This window comes from Mytilus edulis, chromosome 1 (assembly GCF_963676685.1).
Source record: "Mytilus edulis chromosome 1, xbMytEdul2.2, whole genome shotgun sequence".
Lineage (NCBI taxonomy): Eukaryota > Metazoa > Mollusca > Bivalvia > Mytilida > Mytilidae > Mytilus > Mytilus edulis.
In genome coordinates, this window is record NC_092344.1 from 78233986 (window position 1) to 78253242 (window position 19257).

Genomic DNA, 19257 nt, shown 5'->3' on the forward strand with positions numbered 1-19257 from the left:
GCATTTCTCTCTCTTTTTGTTGCTATACATCATACATTTTAGAAATCTATAATTTTTTTGAAGGATTATGGTTTGAAAGATAATTAAGTCCGTGAATGATAAGTGACAGAAAATGAAAGTAGATTTCTAAGAAATGTTTTGATGACACAGTATACAATTTCATTGTAATCATTTAAACAAATATATTTACAACAGCATGTCATAAATTTACCTTAGAGTTGGTAACAAAAGTCAAAATATGAAGTGTAACATTTACATTTCAATAAAAAGCATTTTTCAGTTTAAGTAGGGAATCATGTGATTTTTATACGACCGCAAAAAAAATATTTGGGATCGTATAATGGTATGATGTCGTCATCCAAAGACACATTGGTTTCCAGACAATAACTTTAGTTTAGGTGAATGGTATCACTAAGAAGGTTCATTACCACAAAAAGAACATTGGGATTGATTTTGGAATGATGGTCCCAACCGTTTAGGAATTAGGGGCCCAAATGGGGCCCAAAACAAGCATTTTTTCTACTTTCAGGATAATCAGTATTTTGATTGCTCTGAAATTGTACCACAATATTTAATACCACAAGTAGAAAGTTGGGATTTATTTAAGGGGTTATGGGGCCAACAGTTAAGGAAGGGCCAAAAAGGGGCCAAAAACAACAATTTTTGTAGTTTCCGGACAATAACTTGTGTGTAAGTGTATGGATCTCTCTGACATTGTGCCCCAAGGTTCCATATTACAAAGGGAAGCCTGGGATTGAGTTTGGGGATAATTGCCCACATTTATTTTGTGTCAGAAACCTTTATTTTGTAAAAAAATGTATCACAATGAAAATTCAGACAGTATTAAGCTTGAATATTGTATCCAAATTTGCCTCAACTGCTCAGGGTTCGACATTGCGGTCGTACCAGGCTGCGCTCATCGAAGCATTTTATTAGGCATTTGTGTTAAAGAAAATAATAATAAGAAGGGTTTTTATTGACTTTTCAGAGGAAATGCAAAACCGTAGCCAAGATAATACAGCAGCAAAAAAGCCATCTCTGCCAACCAAAGATGGGAAACAACCAAATGATCAGTCAAATGTTCCAAAACCTAGAAATGGTGGTGACCAAGGGACACAGACAAGACCTAATGATTCACAAGTCTTTAAAGACCAACAGGCTTCACAGACAAGACAAGTTGATCCACAAGTTCTTAAAGAAAGAGGGAATGAAGAATTCAGAAATGGAAACTATTTAGCTGCAGTTGAAATATACACTGAAGCTATTGGTATACAGAAAGCCAAGATGAAAGAACATGTTCATCATAGTAGGGATCTGGCTATATTATATGCTAATAGATCAGAATGTTTTCTTAAGACGTTTGTATTAGATAAAGCTATGAATGATGCTATGGAGAGTGTGTCTTATGATGGTCATTGGTTCAAAGTAAGTTTCTTGTCAAGTCTTATTTTAGTATAAGTCATCAATAATGGGAGCACTTCAATTTTTATCTGATAAGGGATGTCACTGGTGTACATTTACCCCATCCTTCTCCTTTTCACCTATTGCATAGGCAAAAATGTAACCTTTTCCCATATTGGTTGGGTTTCATGTGGTATGTTGGAAAAATGGAATATTTAATGCTAAGATACTGTATGTAATGATCACTTAAGGAGAGACTTACGGCTGTGAAAATATGACAGGGAGTTTCGTATGATATATAAGTAACAAGAACTTTATCAACCTTTTCCTATATTTCTGATAGTTTTCCCCACCTTTTCACATATTTTCAAGCTGGAAAAAATTACCTATTCTAGCGCCACGTCCTAGCACCATGTATATAAGAAATGTCCAATTTAGAAATGAGATTAGTTCAAATATAAGAAGTATAGGTGCATTTGTATATTTCAAATACCAATGAAAAACTATGCATGTATAATAATTATACTGTATATTTGAGGTTCACTTTTAGAAATGCCCAAGAATTGCAAAGGAATTTCCCTGATTATAAGCTTATACCATGTACACTAATTCTTTGAATGATTTTATTTTAGGCACATATGAAGGTTGGTAAAGTTTTAGGTGCCAAACAGAATCATGAAGGTGCTTTACAGGCCTACACAAATGCTCTCAATGAACTGGCCTCAGAAAAATCACCAGAGAAATCACAGCGAGAGATACTTGCTTCCTATTGTTTCCATTACATGAACCTGGATAATCGCAAATGTAAGTTTATAGAAGATTTCTGCTAGAAAAATCAATATCTCAGTTCGCATCAAATGTTTTCTCTTTAGTGTTACTTGCATTGGACTCTTAAAGTCATATGGAACAAGTGACTGATGAAAAATAATGTATCCAAATCTTGAACCTATGAATGTGTATATCGTAAACTTAGTCTTCTGTGCACAATTCTTTAAATTTTTAGCATCCATATCGTATAATCGTCAAAAAATATTTCTCTCGGTCTGTTATGATTTCAAAATATGGCAGCTAATTAATTGTGGTGTTTTGAAGCTGTAGTTTATCGATTGTCACCTTTATGGCAAACAATCAACAAAGAAGCATGAATATTGAGCATATATATAACATGAACAATAAGATAATAGTTTACTTGAATGACAGATCTGTGCATATTGCAATGATCATGTTTTGACTAGAAAGGTTAAGCTGAATTCACTGCATACAGAAAACATATCAGTGAATTGTTTACTGGAAGCAAACAATTCAAAAAAAGTAAACTTCTTCTAAATTTGGACAAATTATAGAATTTTTTTGAGAAAAAAAGTTTATGTACAAAAGTTTTATAATAAGTCAGTTAATTACAAAAAACATATGCATCATTTTTTTTTTAATTTGAAGTTTCATAGGACTTTAAGACAAAGGAAACATAATAATGTTATAGCATATATATGTTACAGTAAATAGGTGAAATTAGGAATTACACGTAATTACTAAACATTTCAGTAAATACCTGTAATTACTAGCCAATTTAGAACTACATGTATTTACTAGTTGTTTCAGTGATTACTGGTAATTACTGATTTTTTTTGTCATTTTTACAGCTATTTACTAACTTGATGTTTTTGTTTTAAAATGAAAAACATAATTCAAGATACCAAATAAGAAAGTAAAGGGTAGGGATTTTAAGGGAGCTTACTTAAGGATGTAGGAATATAAAGCACATCAAAAGTGCATACTCTTTAGTGTTTGTGAATTGAATCTGGAAAATGGTTGTTTTATAGGTCTTGTAACTCCGTCACTATATGCATTTATATATGCAAGACAATGATATCAATCCAAAATTGATTTTCATAATTTTGTTAAACTAAAATCTCAATCATGCACTGTAGTTTAAAACTTTAAAATAACTTTCTCCAAATATCCTGGATTTTTACCAAACTTGGACAGAAGCTAAATGTTTATGATTATAAGATAATATCCGAAAGTAAAGTTTGTAAAACAAATCCTTTTTTCCCCTATATTACTTATAAACATCATAAATGGCCTAGTTTTTTCCCATCCCAGTTAACATTACATACACTCTGCAGTTAAAGATTTTAAAACATTAGATTTTATAAACCATCCTGGATTTTTACCCAATTTTGACAGAAGCTTCTTATAGTACTTAAGTCAAAAGATAGTATCTAGAGGAAAATTTTAATATTTTTTCCTCATTTTTGTTGCGCCTGCGATTAACAGCAAAAGTAGGCGAGACTATTTGTTCTGCAAAACTCTTACAATTGTAATAGCTTAATACATCGATAACCCATCTCCAGCTAGGGAATGAATTGAAGGTCACATGAATACGTATTCAATGAGGTCCAAATATTCACTAGCAAGTGCACAACTCATCAACCTTGTTTCACAGCTAATTTAACAAAATAGAACCAGATTGGCTGCTAACAGTGAATTATAATTTCACTATATCATTTTTTTTAATGAAACAAAAAAATATATATATTTTTTTTATATCTGGAAGCTAATGCATATAACAGTTCATTCCAGTTCTTAACCTACATAACGTTATCTTATCTTTATAAGTTAATAAGTCTAAATATTCTTCAAACTCAAAGTTGTTTTTTTTTAAAGTTAAAACATAATGCTTTGGGAGAATTTTCCATTTATGATTTTCATGTCTGCTGAAATTGGTCAAAAATTCTCTGTTAAATGCTCATCTTTAACCATTTTGGATTAAAACTAAAGTTACTCTGATTTAACCAAATATTTGAAAGTCCATATTTATTCAAGATATTTTTAATACAAATCAACTATTCAATATTTTAAACGTACTAACTGATCTTCTAGTTAGTATTACCATATAACTTTTGATCATCGACTGACCATAATACAACGTTGTTTTAGCAGTCAGTAAATAGGTGTAATAATTCATTTTAAAATTAGTAATTACTGGTAATAACTGGGCCGTTTAAGGAATTACTTGTATTAACTAAGTGCATTGGGAATTACCTGTAATTCCTAAATTTTAGTAATTACATGTAATTCCTAATTTCACCTATTTACTGTAACATATATAAACTGTTGGTTCTCACAGACTGCAAAATCATTCACCAGGCCAGCCTATTTCATGTCACTTGTTTTCTGTTTCTTCTAGTTTTGAAATTGTGTAATGTGGTATATGTTTTTATGCCCCACCTAAGATAGTAGAGGGGCATTATGTTTTCTGGTCTGTGCCTCCCTTCGCTTCAGGTTAAAGTTTTTGGTCAAGGTAGTTTTTGAAGAAGTTGAAGTCCAATCAACTTGAAACTTAGTACACATGTTACCAATGATATGATCTTTCTAATTTTAATGCCAAATTATAGTTTTGACCCTAATTTCATGGTCCACTGAACATAGAAAATGATAGTGCGAAGTTCAGGTTAAAGTTTTTGGTCAAGGTAGTTTTTGATGAAGTTAAAGTTACATCAACTTGAAACTTAGTACACATGTTCCCTATGATATGATCTTTCTAATTATAATTCCAAATTAAAGTTTTCACCCCAATTTCACGGTCCAATGAACATAGAAAATGAAAGTGCAAGTGGGACATCCGTGTACTATGGACACATTCTTGTTTTTAAATAACAGTTTGGTGAACACATTATTTTAGGTAAAAAATATAAATATATGGAACATTTAATCAGGCAGTCTCAGAATAAAAATTACATTTTCTAGGAGGCTAAGTGCATTTTCAAATTCATTCCTTATCAACTTCTTGTTAACCAAATTCTCATATTCTTTCACATATTGATCAGCTAGAGTACACTTAAATTTAAAAATTATTATCAGTTTCAAGTTAGCACAAGATACCATGTGAAGCATTTTCATATCAATTGCTCATCATCTTTTTGTTTTGACTAATTCATAATTGCAGTATCGTTAGTGAACAAAAGCTCAGAATTCAGCGTGTTACTGCATACCAAACATCTAGAGAGGTCTATTAATGGTATTTTTTAATCAGAGTAGCGAACATCCTAAAAAAGTTAAACATGGAATAGGAAAAAAATTGTTTTCACAGTCTAAGTATCATTGAAGTTTAACTTTTATTTCAGATCCACTTGATAAAGTGAAAAATCTAAAAATAGCAACTAACACATGGGCTCTGGTCACTTATGACTTCATTACCAATGGTAACTGGAACTTAGCCTCATTCTCTTTCATACTATTTAGAGATGATGAAGCACCATGTATCAAAGTTGAAAGAGTTAACCTTCGACCTATATGTGAATTACAATATGTAAAGATTTATGCGTGGTGTATTGACTTGCTGAGGTACTTCCTGAGTTGTGGATCAGACTACAATACCATGACAACCTACACTGGTGACAGATATTTCCATGCTACAATCAGACTGTGTATAGCTTCAGGTAATTTGTCCTTATCAGATTTGTTGTATTGTAAAAGTGGGGGGGGGGGAGGTATCTGCACGGAAGATTGCAAAATAAAATTGCCATTTCACGATGAATGAACAATTATAAATGTCATTTTATCAATTTCACAAAACACGGTGAATAACAAACTTTTTTCACTGCTGCAGGTGAAATAAAAATGGCAAAAAATCTGGAAAGGTTCTAGGTTCCTGCTTATTGAAAGTTTTCATCATTACTTTTTTAATATTATTTGTAGAATCCTTTGGTCTGATAGAATATGTACTTCCAAATATTGTGGTACCAAAAGGAGACCAAAATTTGCAAGATGACAAAGGAAACACAGCTCTTCACACTATCACAAGAGACCAAGCAGTTGATTGGAGGATTAGGCTTAGATTCATTATCATGTTGATTGAAGCTGAGGTCAATCCACTTACCAAAAATAATGAAGGGAAATATGCAGTAGTGTATCTTCCAAGAAATGAAGAAAGAGCCATAGAAATTCTTGCCTCTGTAATGAGGCAACAAGAAGGTACAAGTTCAAACTTAAAATGTATTAGATTTTGAGTCTTTTATTATAAGGATGGCAAGCATTGTGATAACCAAAATAGTTGATAAAATATTATGCATATAATTATCTCTGAGTAAAGAAAAGTCATCTGGAGCAAAGTAGAACTTATGTCAGAGACACAAGTATAAATTCATTTATAGGGGAAATAATTTTGGTAGTAGTGTTGATGAAATGTTTATTATTTTACTACGACATGACATGTATGTTTCATCAAAATTAATTTTGATTTGTAGGCAACATGCCCAAGGCATTTGAAAATTACATTTAAGTTCCCAATTTTTTCATTATACATAGTAAAAGGTTTGTTTAGCCATTTCTGCTTTTATTTTTATAAGTAAAATAATTTATGCATAAATTCATCTGGAAATGAAAGTTCTGTAGAATTTCAATAAGTAATTTGTCAGTGGGAATGGACATAGCTATTGAACAGGCATCGTCAGTGTTCCGAAGACGGATGGTTTCCGGATATTAACTTTAGTATAGATAAATAGAAATTAATAAAATTTAAACACAATGTTTAAAACCACAAAAGGAAGCTTGGGATCCATTTTGGGGGTTATGGTCCCTAAGGTTTAGGAATTAGGAGTCCAAAGGGGCACTAAACAAGCATTTATCTAGTATCAGGACAATAAGTTGTGTATAAGTATTTCAATTGCTCTGAAATTGTACCACAATGTTTGATATTATAAATAGAAGGTTGGGATTTATTTTAAGGGTTATGGGGCAAACAGTCAAGGCATAAAGGACCAAAAAGGGGCCAACAACAAGCATTTTTGTAGTTTCAAGACAATAACTTGTGTAAAAGTGTATGAATCTTTCTGAAATTATACCACAAGATCCCATACTACTAAGGGATTTATGGTTAGGGTTTATGGCTCAAACCATTTATGAATTAGGGGAAAACAAGGGTTTTTTTTTCTGGTTAAAGGGCAATTAAGACAATTTGAAAGCAGTTTAAGGGAGGTAATCCAAAAGTAATATTTGAACTATTTGAACACTGCTTTTAAATATGTGTATTTGAAATTTGCCAATATATATAACTTCAGTATTTATAAACTCCATTGGAAATTTGCCAATAACTTCAGTATAATAAACTTCATTGGAAATTTGTCAATAACTTAAGTATAATTGGAAATTTGCCAATAATTTTAGCATAATTGGAAATTTGCCAATATCTTGCGTATAAAGAAAATATAAATCTTTGAAATTTAAACACAAAGTTTGAAACCACAAAAAGGAAGTTTTGGATTGATTTTGGGGGTTATGGTCCCTTTGGTTTAGGAATAAGGGGTATAAAAGGGGCCCAAATAAGCATTTATCTAGTGTCCAGACAATAACTTGTGGTACAGTGTTTAGAATTGCCTGCAATTGTATCACAAGTTTCCACACCACAAAAGGATGGTTAGGATTAGTTATGAATTAGGGCCAAAAAAGGGGGAAAACAAGGGTTTCCTGGTTAATGGACAATTACTTTAGCTTTGTTTCTTCATGTTGGTACTCTTTGCTAATTTTTGCTAGTTCTAGTATGAATTTTTTTGACTGTTTCCTAATAACCAGATGCACTGCCGGGCACAGCTTTCTTTATACAACCCCAGAGGTTGAACCCTGAACAGTTAGGGCAAGTATGAACACTACATTCAAGCTTGATATAGCTCTGAATTTTGATTTTGATTAAATAGTTGACACAGCATAGGTTTCTGACACAGAATGAATGTCTAATAAACTTAACAATTTTTTTTTTTGATTTTGAGCAAAACACTATGCTGTTGAATATTAATCGCCTCAAAACAAATATTTGAAGAAATTTTCTTTTTAATTTCTGAAATCTGAAATGAGAAAAATTGTACCTACTCATTTAAATTCATCATAAAATATTAAAATATAAAATGACATACAGGATCATACAGTCATGGTTAAAATTAATATTTATTAATTGTAATTTCTAAAAATAATTTACAGCTAATGATCATCTCAAGAAAATTATTATTTCTTAATTATTACATGTATTCAAATCACAGTATTTGATGTTTCTCAATTTACACCTGTTTCTTAGCTTTGTACAAGTATAGCTGATTTTAAATACACTAAACAGTTATTGTCTTTATCCTACATTTTTTAGCTCACCTGGCCTAAAAGGCCAAGTGAGCTTTTCTCATCACTTGGCGTCCGGCGTTCGTCGTCGTCCGGCGTCCGTCGTCGTCGTTAACTTTTACAAAAATCTTCTCCTCTGAAACTACTGGGCCAAATTTAACCAAACTTGGCCACAATCATCATTGGGGTATCTAGTTTAAAGATGGCCGCCATGGCTAAAAATAGAACATAGAGGTAAAATGCAGTTTTTGGCTTATAACTCAAAAACCAAAGCATTTAGAGCAAATCTGACATGGGGTAGAATTTTTAAACAGGTGAAGATCTATCTGCCCTGAAATTTTCAGATGAATCGGATAACTTGTTGTTGGGTTGCTGCCCCTGAATTAGTAATTTTAAGGAAATTTTGCTGTTTTTGGTTATTATCTTGAATATTATTATAGATAGAGATAAACAGTAAACAGCAATAATGTTCAGCAAAGTAAGATTTACAAATAAGTCAACATGACTGAAATGGTCAGTTGACCCCTTTAGGTGTTATTGCCCTTTATAGTCAATTTTTAACCATTTTTCGTAAATCTTAGTAATATTTTACAAAAATCTTCTCCTCTAAAACTACTGGGCAAAATTTAACCAAACTTGGCCACAATCATCTTTTGGGTTAATAGTTTGAAAAATGTGTCCGGTGACCCGGCCATCAAGCCAAGATGGCCGCCATGGCTAAAAATAGAACATGGGGTAAAATGCAGTTTTTGGCTTATAACTCAAAACCCAAAGCATTTAGAGCAAATCTGACATGGGGTAAAATTGTTTATCAGTTCAAGATCTATCTGCCCTGAAATTTTCAGATGAATCGGACAACCCGTTGTTGGGTTGCTGGCCCTGAATTAGTAATTTTAAGGAAATTTTGCTCTTTTTGGTTATTATCTTGAATATTATTATAGATAGAGATAAACTATAAACAGCAATAATGTTCACCAAAGTAAGATTTACAAATAAGTCAACATGACTGAAATGGTCAGTTGACCCCTTTAGGAGTTATTGCCCTTTATAGTCAATTTTTAACCATTTTTCGTAAATCTTAGTAATCTTTTACAAAAATCTTCTCCTCTGAAACTACTTGGCCAAATTAATCCAAACTTAGCCACAATCATCTTTTGGGTTATTAGTTTGAAAAATGTGTCCGGTGACCCGGCCATCCAACCAAAATGGCCGCCATGGCTAAAAATAGAACATGGGGTAAAATGCAGTTTTTGGCTTATAACTCAAAACCCAAAGCATTTAGAGCAAATCTGACATGGAGTAAAATTGTTTATCAGGTCAACATTTATCTGCTCTGAAATTTTTAGATGAATCGGACAACCCGTTGTTGGGTTGCTGACCCTGAATTGTTAGTTTTAAGGAAATTTTGCTGTTTTTGGTCATTATCTTGAATATTATTATTGATAGAGATAAACTGTAAACAACAATAATGTTCAGAAAAGTAAGATTTACAAATAAGTCAACATGACCGAAATGGTCAATTGACCCTTTTAGGAGTTATTGTTCTTTATAGTCAATTTTTAACAATTTTCATAAAATTTGTAAATTTTTACTAACATTTTCCACTGAAACTAATGGGCCAAGTTCATTATAGATAGAGATAATTTTAAGCAGCAAGAATGTTCAGTAAAGTAAGATGTACAAACACATCACCATCACCAAAACACAATTTTGTCATGAACCCATCTGCTTCCTTTAATATTCACATAGACCAAGGTGAGCGACACAGGCTCTTTAGAGCCTCTAGTTTTCCATTCCAATCGTTTGAAAGAAATCAACATGACTTGAATACAATCCCCAATGAGGACCCAGAATTAGACATAACTGTTTACTCACAACAGAAGCAGGATAATAGGAGACTATATACATCTAGTATACATCCATTATTTATACTGTAAACCAACTTATTTTTGTGACTTTCGCAAGTAGAAAATAATGCGAGTATAAGGCCACACCAATTTGATTCCTTGTTTGACAGACCCGCCCGCACCTATTTTTAGCTCACCTGGCCGAAAGGCCAAGTGAGCTTTTCTCATCACTTGGCGTCCGGCGTCCGGCGTCCGGCGTCGTCTGTCATCGTCGTCCTGCGTTAACTTTTACAAAAATCTGCTCCTCTGAAACTACTGGGCCAAATTTAACCAAACTTGGCCACAATCATCATTGGGGTATCCAGTTAAAAAAATGTGTCCGGTGCCCCGCCCAACCAACCAAGATGGCCGCCATGGCTAAAAATAGAACATAGGGGTAAAATGCAGTTTTTGGCTTATAACTCAAAAATCAAAGCATTTAGAGCAAATCTGACAGGAAGTAATATTGTTCATCAGGTCAAGATCTATCTGCCCTCAAATTTTCAGATGAATCGGACATTTCGTTGTTGGGTTGCTGCCCCTGAAATGGTAATTTTAAGGAAATTTTGCTGTTTTTGGTTATTATCTTGAATATTATTATAGATAGAGATAAACTGTAAACAGCAATAATGTTCAGCAAAGTAAGATCTACAAATAAGTCAACATGACCAAAATGGTCAGTTGACCACTTTAGGACTTATTGCCCTTTATAGTCAATTTTTAACCATTTTTCGTAAATCTTAGTAATCTTTTAGAAAAATCTTCTCCTCTGAAACTACTGGGCCAATTTTAACCAAACTTGGCCATAATTATAATTGGGGTATGTAGTTTAAAAAATGTGTCCTGTGCCCTGTCCAACCAACCAAGATGGCCGCCATGGCTAAAAATAGAACATAGGGGTAAAATGCAGTTTTTGGCTTATAACTCAAAAACCAAAGCATTTAGAGCAAATCTGACAGCGTCAAAATTAGTCATCAGGTCAAAATCTATCTGCCCTGAAATTTTCAGATGAATCGGACATTCCATTGTTGGGTTGCTGCCCCTGAAATGGTAATTTTAAGGAAATTTTGCTGTTTTTGGTTATTATCTTGAATATTATTATAGATAGAGATAAACTGTAAATTGCAATAATGTTCAGCAAAGTAAGATCTACAAATAAGTCAACATGACCAAAATGGTCAGTTGACCACTTTAGGAGTTATTGCCCTTTATAGTCAATTTTTAACCATTTTTCGTAAATCTTAGTAATCTTTTAGAAAAATCTTCTTCTCTGAAACTACTGGGCCAAATTTAACCAAACTTGGCCATAATCATCATTGGGGTATCTAGTTTTAAAGATGTGTCCCCTGACCCGGCCAACCAACCAAGAGGCCGCCATGGCTAAAAATAGAACATAGGGGTAAAATGCAGTTTTTGGCTTATAACTCAAAAACCAAAGCATTTAGAGCAAATTTGAAATGGGGTAATATTGTTCATCAGGTCAAGATCTATCTGCCCTGAAATTTTCAGATGAATCTGACATTTCGTTGTTGGGTTGCTGCCCCTGAAATGGTAATTTTAAGGAAATTTTGCTGTTTTTAGCTCACCTGGGCCGAAGGGCCAAGTGAGCTTTTCCCATCACTTGGCGTCCGTCGTCATTGACCGTCGTCCGTCGTTGTCGTCGTCGTCTGTTGTCGTTAACTTTTACAAAAATCTTCTCCTCTGAAACTACTGGGCCAAATTAAACCAAACTTGGCCACAATCATCATTGGGGTATCTAGTTTGAAAAATGTGTGGCATGACCCGGCCAACCAACCAAGATGGCCGCCATGGCTAAAAATAGAACATAGGGGTAAAATGCAGTTTTTGGCTTATAATTCAAAAACCAAAGCATTTAGAGCAAATCTGACAGGAAGTAAAATTGTTTATCAGTTCACGATCTATCTGCCCTGGAATTTTCAGATGAATCGGATAATCGGTTGTTGGGTTGCTGCCCCTGAAATGGTAATTTTAAGGAAGTTTTGCTGTTTTTGGTTATTATCTTGAATATTATTATAGATAGAGATAAACTGTAAACAGCAATAATGTTCAGCAAAGTAAGATCTACAAATAAGTCAACATGACCAAAATGGTCAGTTGACCACTTTAGGAGTTATTGCCCTTTATAATGAATTTTTAACCATTTTTCGTAAATCTTAGTAATCTTTTAGAAAAATCTTCTCTGAAACTACTGGGCCAAATTTAACCAAACTTAGCCATAATCATCATTAGGGTATCTAGTTAAAACAATGTGTCTGGTAACTCGGCCAACAAACCAAGATGGCCGCCATGGCTTAAAATAGAACATGGGGGTAAAATGCAGTTTTTGGCTTATAACTCAAAAACTGAAGCATTAAGAGCAAATTTTACAGGAAGTAAAATTGTTGGTCAGGTCACGATCTATCTGCCCTGGAATTTTCAGATGAATCGGATAGTCGGTTGATAGGTTGCTGCCCCTGAATTGGTAATTTTGAGGAAATTTTGCTGTTTTTAGCTCACCTGGCCGAAAGGCCAAGTGAGCTTTTCTCATCACTTGACATCCGGCGTCTGTCTTCGTCGTCCTGCGTTAACTGTTACAAAAATCTTCTCCTCTGAAACTACTGGGCCAAACTTAAGCAAACTTGGCCACAATCATCATTGGGGTATCTAGTTTAAAAAATGTGTCCGGTGACCCAGCCAACCAACCAAGATGGCCGCCATGGCTAAAAATAGAACATAGGGGTAAAATGCAGTTTTTGGCTTATAACTCAAAAACCAAAGCATTTAGAGCAAATTTGAAATGGGGTAATATTGTTCATCAGGTCAAGATCTATCTGCCCTGAAATTTTCAGATGAATCGGACATTTCGTTGTTGGGTTGCTGCCCCTGAAATGGTAGTTTTGAGGAAATTTTGCTGTTTTTAGCTCACCTGGCCGAAAGGCCAAGTGAGCTTTTCTCATCACTTGAAGTCCGTCGTCGTGGTCCTGCGTTAACTTTTACAAAAATCTTCTCCTCTGAATAATGGGCCAAACTTAACAAACTTGGCCACAATCATCATTTGGGTATCTAGTTTAAAAAATGTGTCCGGTGACCCGGCCAACCAACCAAGATGGCCGCCATGGCTAAAAATAGAACATAGGGGGTAAAATGCAGTTTTTGGCTTATAACTCAAAAACCAAAGCATTTAGAGCAAATTTGAAATGGGGTAATATTGTTCATCAGGTCAAGATCTATCTGCCCTGAAATTTTCAGATGAATCTGACATTTCGTTGTTGGGTTGCTGCCCCTGAAATTGTAATTTTAAGGAAATTTTGCTATTTTTAGCTCACCTGGCCCGAAGGGCCAAGTGAGCTTTTCCCATCACTTGGCGTCCGTCGTCGTCGTCCGTCGTTGTCGTTGTCGTCCGTTGTCGTTAACTTTTACAAAAATCTTCTCCTCTGAAACTACTGGGCCAAATTAAACCAAACTTGGCCACAATCATCATTAGGGTATCTAGTTTGAAAAATGTGTGGCGTGACCCGGCCAACCAACCAAGATGGCCGCCATGGCTAAAAATAGAACATAGGGGTAAAATGCAGTTTTTGGCTTATAACTCAAAAACCAAAGCATTTAGAGCAAATCTGACATGGGGTATAATTGTTTATCAGTTCAAGATCTTTCTGCCCTCAAATTTTCAGATGAATCCAACAACCTGTTGTTGGGTTGCTGCCCCTGAATTTGTATTTTTAGGGAAATTTTGCTGTTTTTGGTTATTATCTTGAATATTATTATAGATAGAGATAAACTGTAAACAGCAATAATGTTCAGCAAAGTAAGATTTACAAATACGTCAACATGAACGAAATGGTCAGTTGACCCCTTTAGGAGTTATTGCCCTTTATAGTCAAATTTCAACAATTTTTTCGTAAATCTTAGTAATCTTTTACAAAAATCTTCTCCTCTGAAACTACTGGGCCAAATTAAACCAAACTTGGCCACAATCATCATTGGGGTATTTAGTTCAAAAAATGTGTCCGGTGACCCTGCCAATCAACCAAGATGGCCGCCATGGCTAAAAATAGAACATAGGGGTAAAATGCAGTTTTTGGCTTATAACTCAAAAACCAAAGCATTTAGAGCAAATTTGACAATTGTTTAATTGTTTATCAGGTGAAGATCTATCTGCCCTGAAATTTTCAGATGGAATCAGACAACCCGTTGTTGGGTTGCTGCCCCTGAATTTGTAATTTTAAGGAAATTTTGCTGTTTTTGGTTATTATCTTGAATATTATTATAAACATAAACTGTAAACAGCAATAATGTTCAGCATAGTAAGATTTACAAATAAGTCAGCACGATCGAAATGGTCAGTTGACCCCTTTAGGACTTATTGCCCTTTATAGTCAATTTTTAACAATTTTTCGTAAATTTTAGTAATCTTTTACAAAAATCTTCTTCTCTAAAACTACAAGGCCAAATTAATCCAAGCTTGGCCACAATCATCTTTGGGGTATCTAATTTAAAAAAAATGTGTCGGTGACCCGGCCATCCAACCAAAATGGCTGCCACGGCTAAAAATAGAATATAGGGGTAAAATGCAGTTTTTGGCTTATAACTCAAAAACCGAAGCATTTAGAGAAAATCTGATAGGGTTAAATTGTCTATCAGGTCAAGATCTATCTGCCCTGATATGTTCACATCGATATGACAACCAGTTGTTAGTTTACTGCCCTGAATTTGTAATTTTAAGGAAATTTTGCCGTTTTTTGTTATTATCTTGAATATTATTAGACAGTTAATCTGCCTGATGCGAGCACCCTGGATTTGTGTTCTACCCAATAAATGCTGAAATACGTGCCATTGTTATCATCTAGCTGGCTACTATGTTATTTATAACTTATTGGACAGTTTTTTCATACTTTTCATTCTGGATTACAAAAAATATGACCAGAAAAACCTTAAATGATTGTCGATTTTCCCAAAAGTTTTGAAGTTGCACATTGGAAGTAGAGCACATTAGGAATCCTTATGTAGTTTATTATCCCCTGAGCTTTTGGCTAAGATGTCAAAGAACAAATGTATGAAATATTTAATCGCCGTAAATCTCTAAAGATAAGTAGATAAGATTTCCCAAATTGCAAAAGTCGTAGGAATATTGTTTGTCGCCAATAGGTAGTCAACTACGTCAGTAGTCTATTAATATAAGTTCAACTGATCAAGCTGTGGCGGCAATTTTGAATTAGAAGACGAAATTTTCGTATCTTTTCAATTTGGACGCAGGGGTTCAAATTAGCGATTGTCCGAGGTCTGCGGCATTCCACTTTTGCAGTCGGACTTTCTACTTGGTTACTAGCTACGCCCCACATGCCCGACGGACCTTGAAAGAAAATGAAAAATAACTTTGCAAACGTTTTTACCAAAGTTTCGATCTAATAAACGATCTCAAACTTATTTTCATCATTACTATTTATGACAGCGATGTTCAATTTGTTCAACCGCTAGCTTTATACAGAAAATCGCCGACATATAATGTGTAAATCCGAGTAAAATCGTATCTCACTATCTTTCAAAAACAACATTGAAAACAAAATGGCTGCCGCGAGAAGACAATTACAATATCGGATCCGATTCCGGAAGCAGATAAGGGTAATCCCGGGTTTTGGCTATTAACTAAAAAAATCCAGACAGGTGACAAAATACATCTTTGCATGGTAAAGAAATATAAACACTAGAATTGAAAACCAAAACATATATGTAAAAGAAAGAAAAAGCAGAAAATATTTTGTACACCAATTTTATAGTCAAAATCCAATACAATGTGACAACTGGGAACAGTTTATCTGACAATATATATGTTCCTGGTAACAGTATAAATTTTCTTTATCAGTGATAAATGTTGGTAATGCATGTTAGATGCTTTTAAAGTTAAACATATATTACTGCAATTTCAAGGGGTATTTTTTTCTTCTCAATTTTGATAGGTCATTTAAAATAGCTGGAACTTTCTTATATAAAAAAAAGATGTGGTATGATTGCCAATGAGACAATATCCACAAGAGACCAAAATGACACAGACATTAACAACTATAGGTCATCGTACAGCCTTCAACAAGGAGCAAAGCCCATACACTATAGTCAGCTATGAAAGGCCTCGATAAGACAATGTAAAACAATTCAAATGAGAAAACTAACGGCTCTATTTATAAAAAAAAAAAAAAAAAAAAAAAAATATGTAACACATAAACAAACGACAACCACTGAATTACAGGCTCCTGACTTGGGACAGGCACAAATAGTGCAACTATATTATATGATACCTGAATGTAAGCAAATCATATGATATATAGGTGGAGTCTATTGGGCCACTCTACCTCCTCCTTGTTTTAGAACTTGGAAACAGTCGAGATCCCCACCCCTAAACCATATTTATTCATGTATGGGACAATATATTTATAATAAAATGAAATATAGGGGGATTCCCTGCGGGTCACCCCACCCCTCCAATTTGAGAACTTGGAAACGGTCGAGATCCCCACCCCTAAACCATATATATTCATGTATGGGACAATATAACAAATCATATGAAATATAGGTGGAGTTCATGGGGCCACTCTTCCCCGTCCAGTTTGAGAATTTGAAAACGGTTGAGATCCCCAATCTTAAACCATACATATACATGTATAGGACAATATAGCAAATCAAAGGAATAATAAGGTGGTCCCTAGGGTCACTGTAAACCCTTCTGTTTGAGAACTTGGAAACATTCAAATCCTCAACCCTAAACCATATTTATTCATGTATGGAACAATATAACTAATCAAATGAAATATAGGGGGATTCCCTGGGGTTCATCCCACCCCTCCTGTTTGAGAACTTGGTAACGGTCAAGATCTCCACCCCTAAACCATATATATTCATGTATGGGACAATATAACAAATCATATGAAATATAGTAGGAGTTCGTTGGGCCACTCTACCCCTTTCTGTTTGTGAATTTATAACGGTTGAGATCCACAATCTCAAACAATATATTTTTATGTATGGGACAATATTACAAATCAAATGAATTATTAGGGGGTCCCTATGGTCACTGTACACCCTCCTGTTTGAGAACTTGGAAAAATTTGACATCCTCACCCCTTAACCATATATACTCATGTATGGGACTATATAACAAATCAAATGAAATATAGGGAAGTCCCCCCTGTGGTCACCCTACCCCTCATGTTTAAGAACTTTGAAACATTTGGGATCCCCACCTCTAAATTCAACGAAATATAGGGGGAGTCCCTGCAGTCAGCCCACCCCTCCTGATTGAGAAATTGGAAACAGTCGAGATCCCCACCTTTAAATTAAACCATATATATTCATGTATGAGAACTAATCAAATGAAATATAGGGAGAGTCCTTAGGGTCACCCTACCCAGTCATGTTTGATAACTTAGAAACAGATGAGATCCCCACCCCTCAACCATATATATTCATGTATTGGACAATATAACAAATCAAATGAAATATAGGGGAAGTCACTAGGATCACCCCACCCCCACCTGTTTGAAAACTTGATAACGGTTGAGATCCCCACCCCAAACCATATATATTCATGTATGGGACAAGATAACACATTAAATGAAATATAAAGGTAGTCCCTAGGGTCACCCCACCCCCTCTTGTGTGTGTTTTGAGAACTTGTATAAGATTGAAATACCAACTCCTAAACTAAACCATATTCATTCTTGTTTGTCATTTCAAAAAGATTGAATGACATACAATGTCAATCTCATGGGCGTCACATATGCATGTCACTTTGCTAGACCTAACCAATGTGTACTAGACCTTGTCCAATTTCAGGCGACCATGGGAATGAATAATTATGGGAGCTTTGTTTGGAAGACTTCGTAACAGCATTATGTTACAATCTTTTTTTTTATAATTAAAAATTTTTATTGATGGAAAATAATTAGTAGGTTTAAAGAATTTACCTTAATTATAATTTGAATTATTTCTGGTCCTATAAAAATTTTCATTTTCATATGGCTCATTTTAAAGAAAACATATCTTTCAAGCCCAAGAATGTTTGACCAACTGTTTTTATAATTACCTGTCATTTTATTCCAAACTCAGAAATCATAGACTTGGGGTGAAGGTGGGGGACATTTACATTTACTATGGACAGGTTAGACAGACCTCACCTTTGATCCCTGTTGTAGTAAACATTTGTCTGATTTGTGTCTCATAACTTTTGTACTGTTGAACACAAACTCAGTTTTCTTTCCAGGGAAGCAAGTCCATTCATACTTTTACAAGCTCGTACTAAAGTCAACTTGAACTACTAACAGTCAACTAATACCAACGTTAACTATCAACTAGAAGAACTGCAATCATTGCAAACTTGTATCACTGCAGACTCATGACCATGAAAAAAATATACTTGATATATGCGCTGCTTTTAAAAACTTTGACAAAATATGAATTATTTGCCTTAATGATTAATTCATTAAATGAACATAAATGTACAATATATGAATGTTTGATGTTTGTTCTTTTTAAAAATCTTTAAAAAAAAATTGAAGCAACATTGCAACAGTTATTATAATTATGTTTGGCTTGGTTTTTGGTTAACTGCTTACAGCGCTTACAGTGCTTTGGTTATAGATCGAGATAAACTGTAAACAGCAATAATGTTCAGCAAAACAAGATCTACAAATAAGTTTTTCATGACCAAAATAGTCAATTGACCCCTTAAGGAGTTATTGCCCTTTATAGTTAATTTTTAGCATTTTTCATAAATTTTTGTAAATTTTTAGAAAATATTTTCCACTGTAATTACTGGGCCAAGTTCATTATAGATAGAGATAATTGTAGCAACAAGAATGTTCAGTAAAGT

The 19257-nt window shown here is 34.2% G+C and overlaps 1 protein-coding gene across 1 annotated transcript in view; it reads left to right on the forward strand.

Annotated features, from left to right (window-relative positions):
- LOC139491021 (TPR and ankyrin repeat-containing protein 1-like) overlaps positions 1 to 19257 on the forward strand; it is a 67022-nt gene that overhangs the window by 17332 nt on the left and 30433 nt on the right. Inside the window, exons 12-15 of the mRNA XM_071278273.1 lie at positions 989 to 1425; positions 2034 to 2205; positions 5529 to 5843; positions 6103 to 6378. Of these exons, the coding sequence (XP_071134374.1) occupies positions 989 to 1425; positions 2034 to 2205; positions 5529 to 5843; positions 6103 to 6378 (1200 nt within the window). The remainder of the gene's footprint in view (positions 1 to 988; positions 1426 to 2033; positions 2206 to 5528; positions 5844 to 6102; positions 6379 to 19257) is intronic.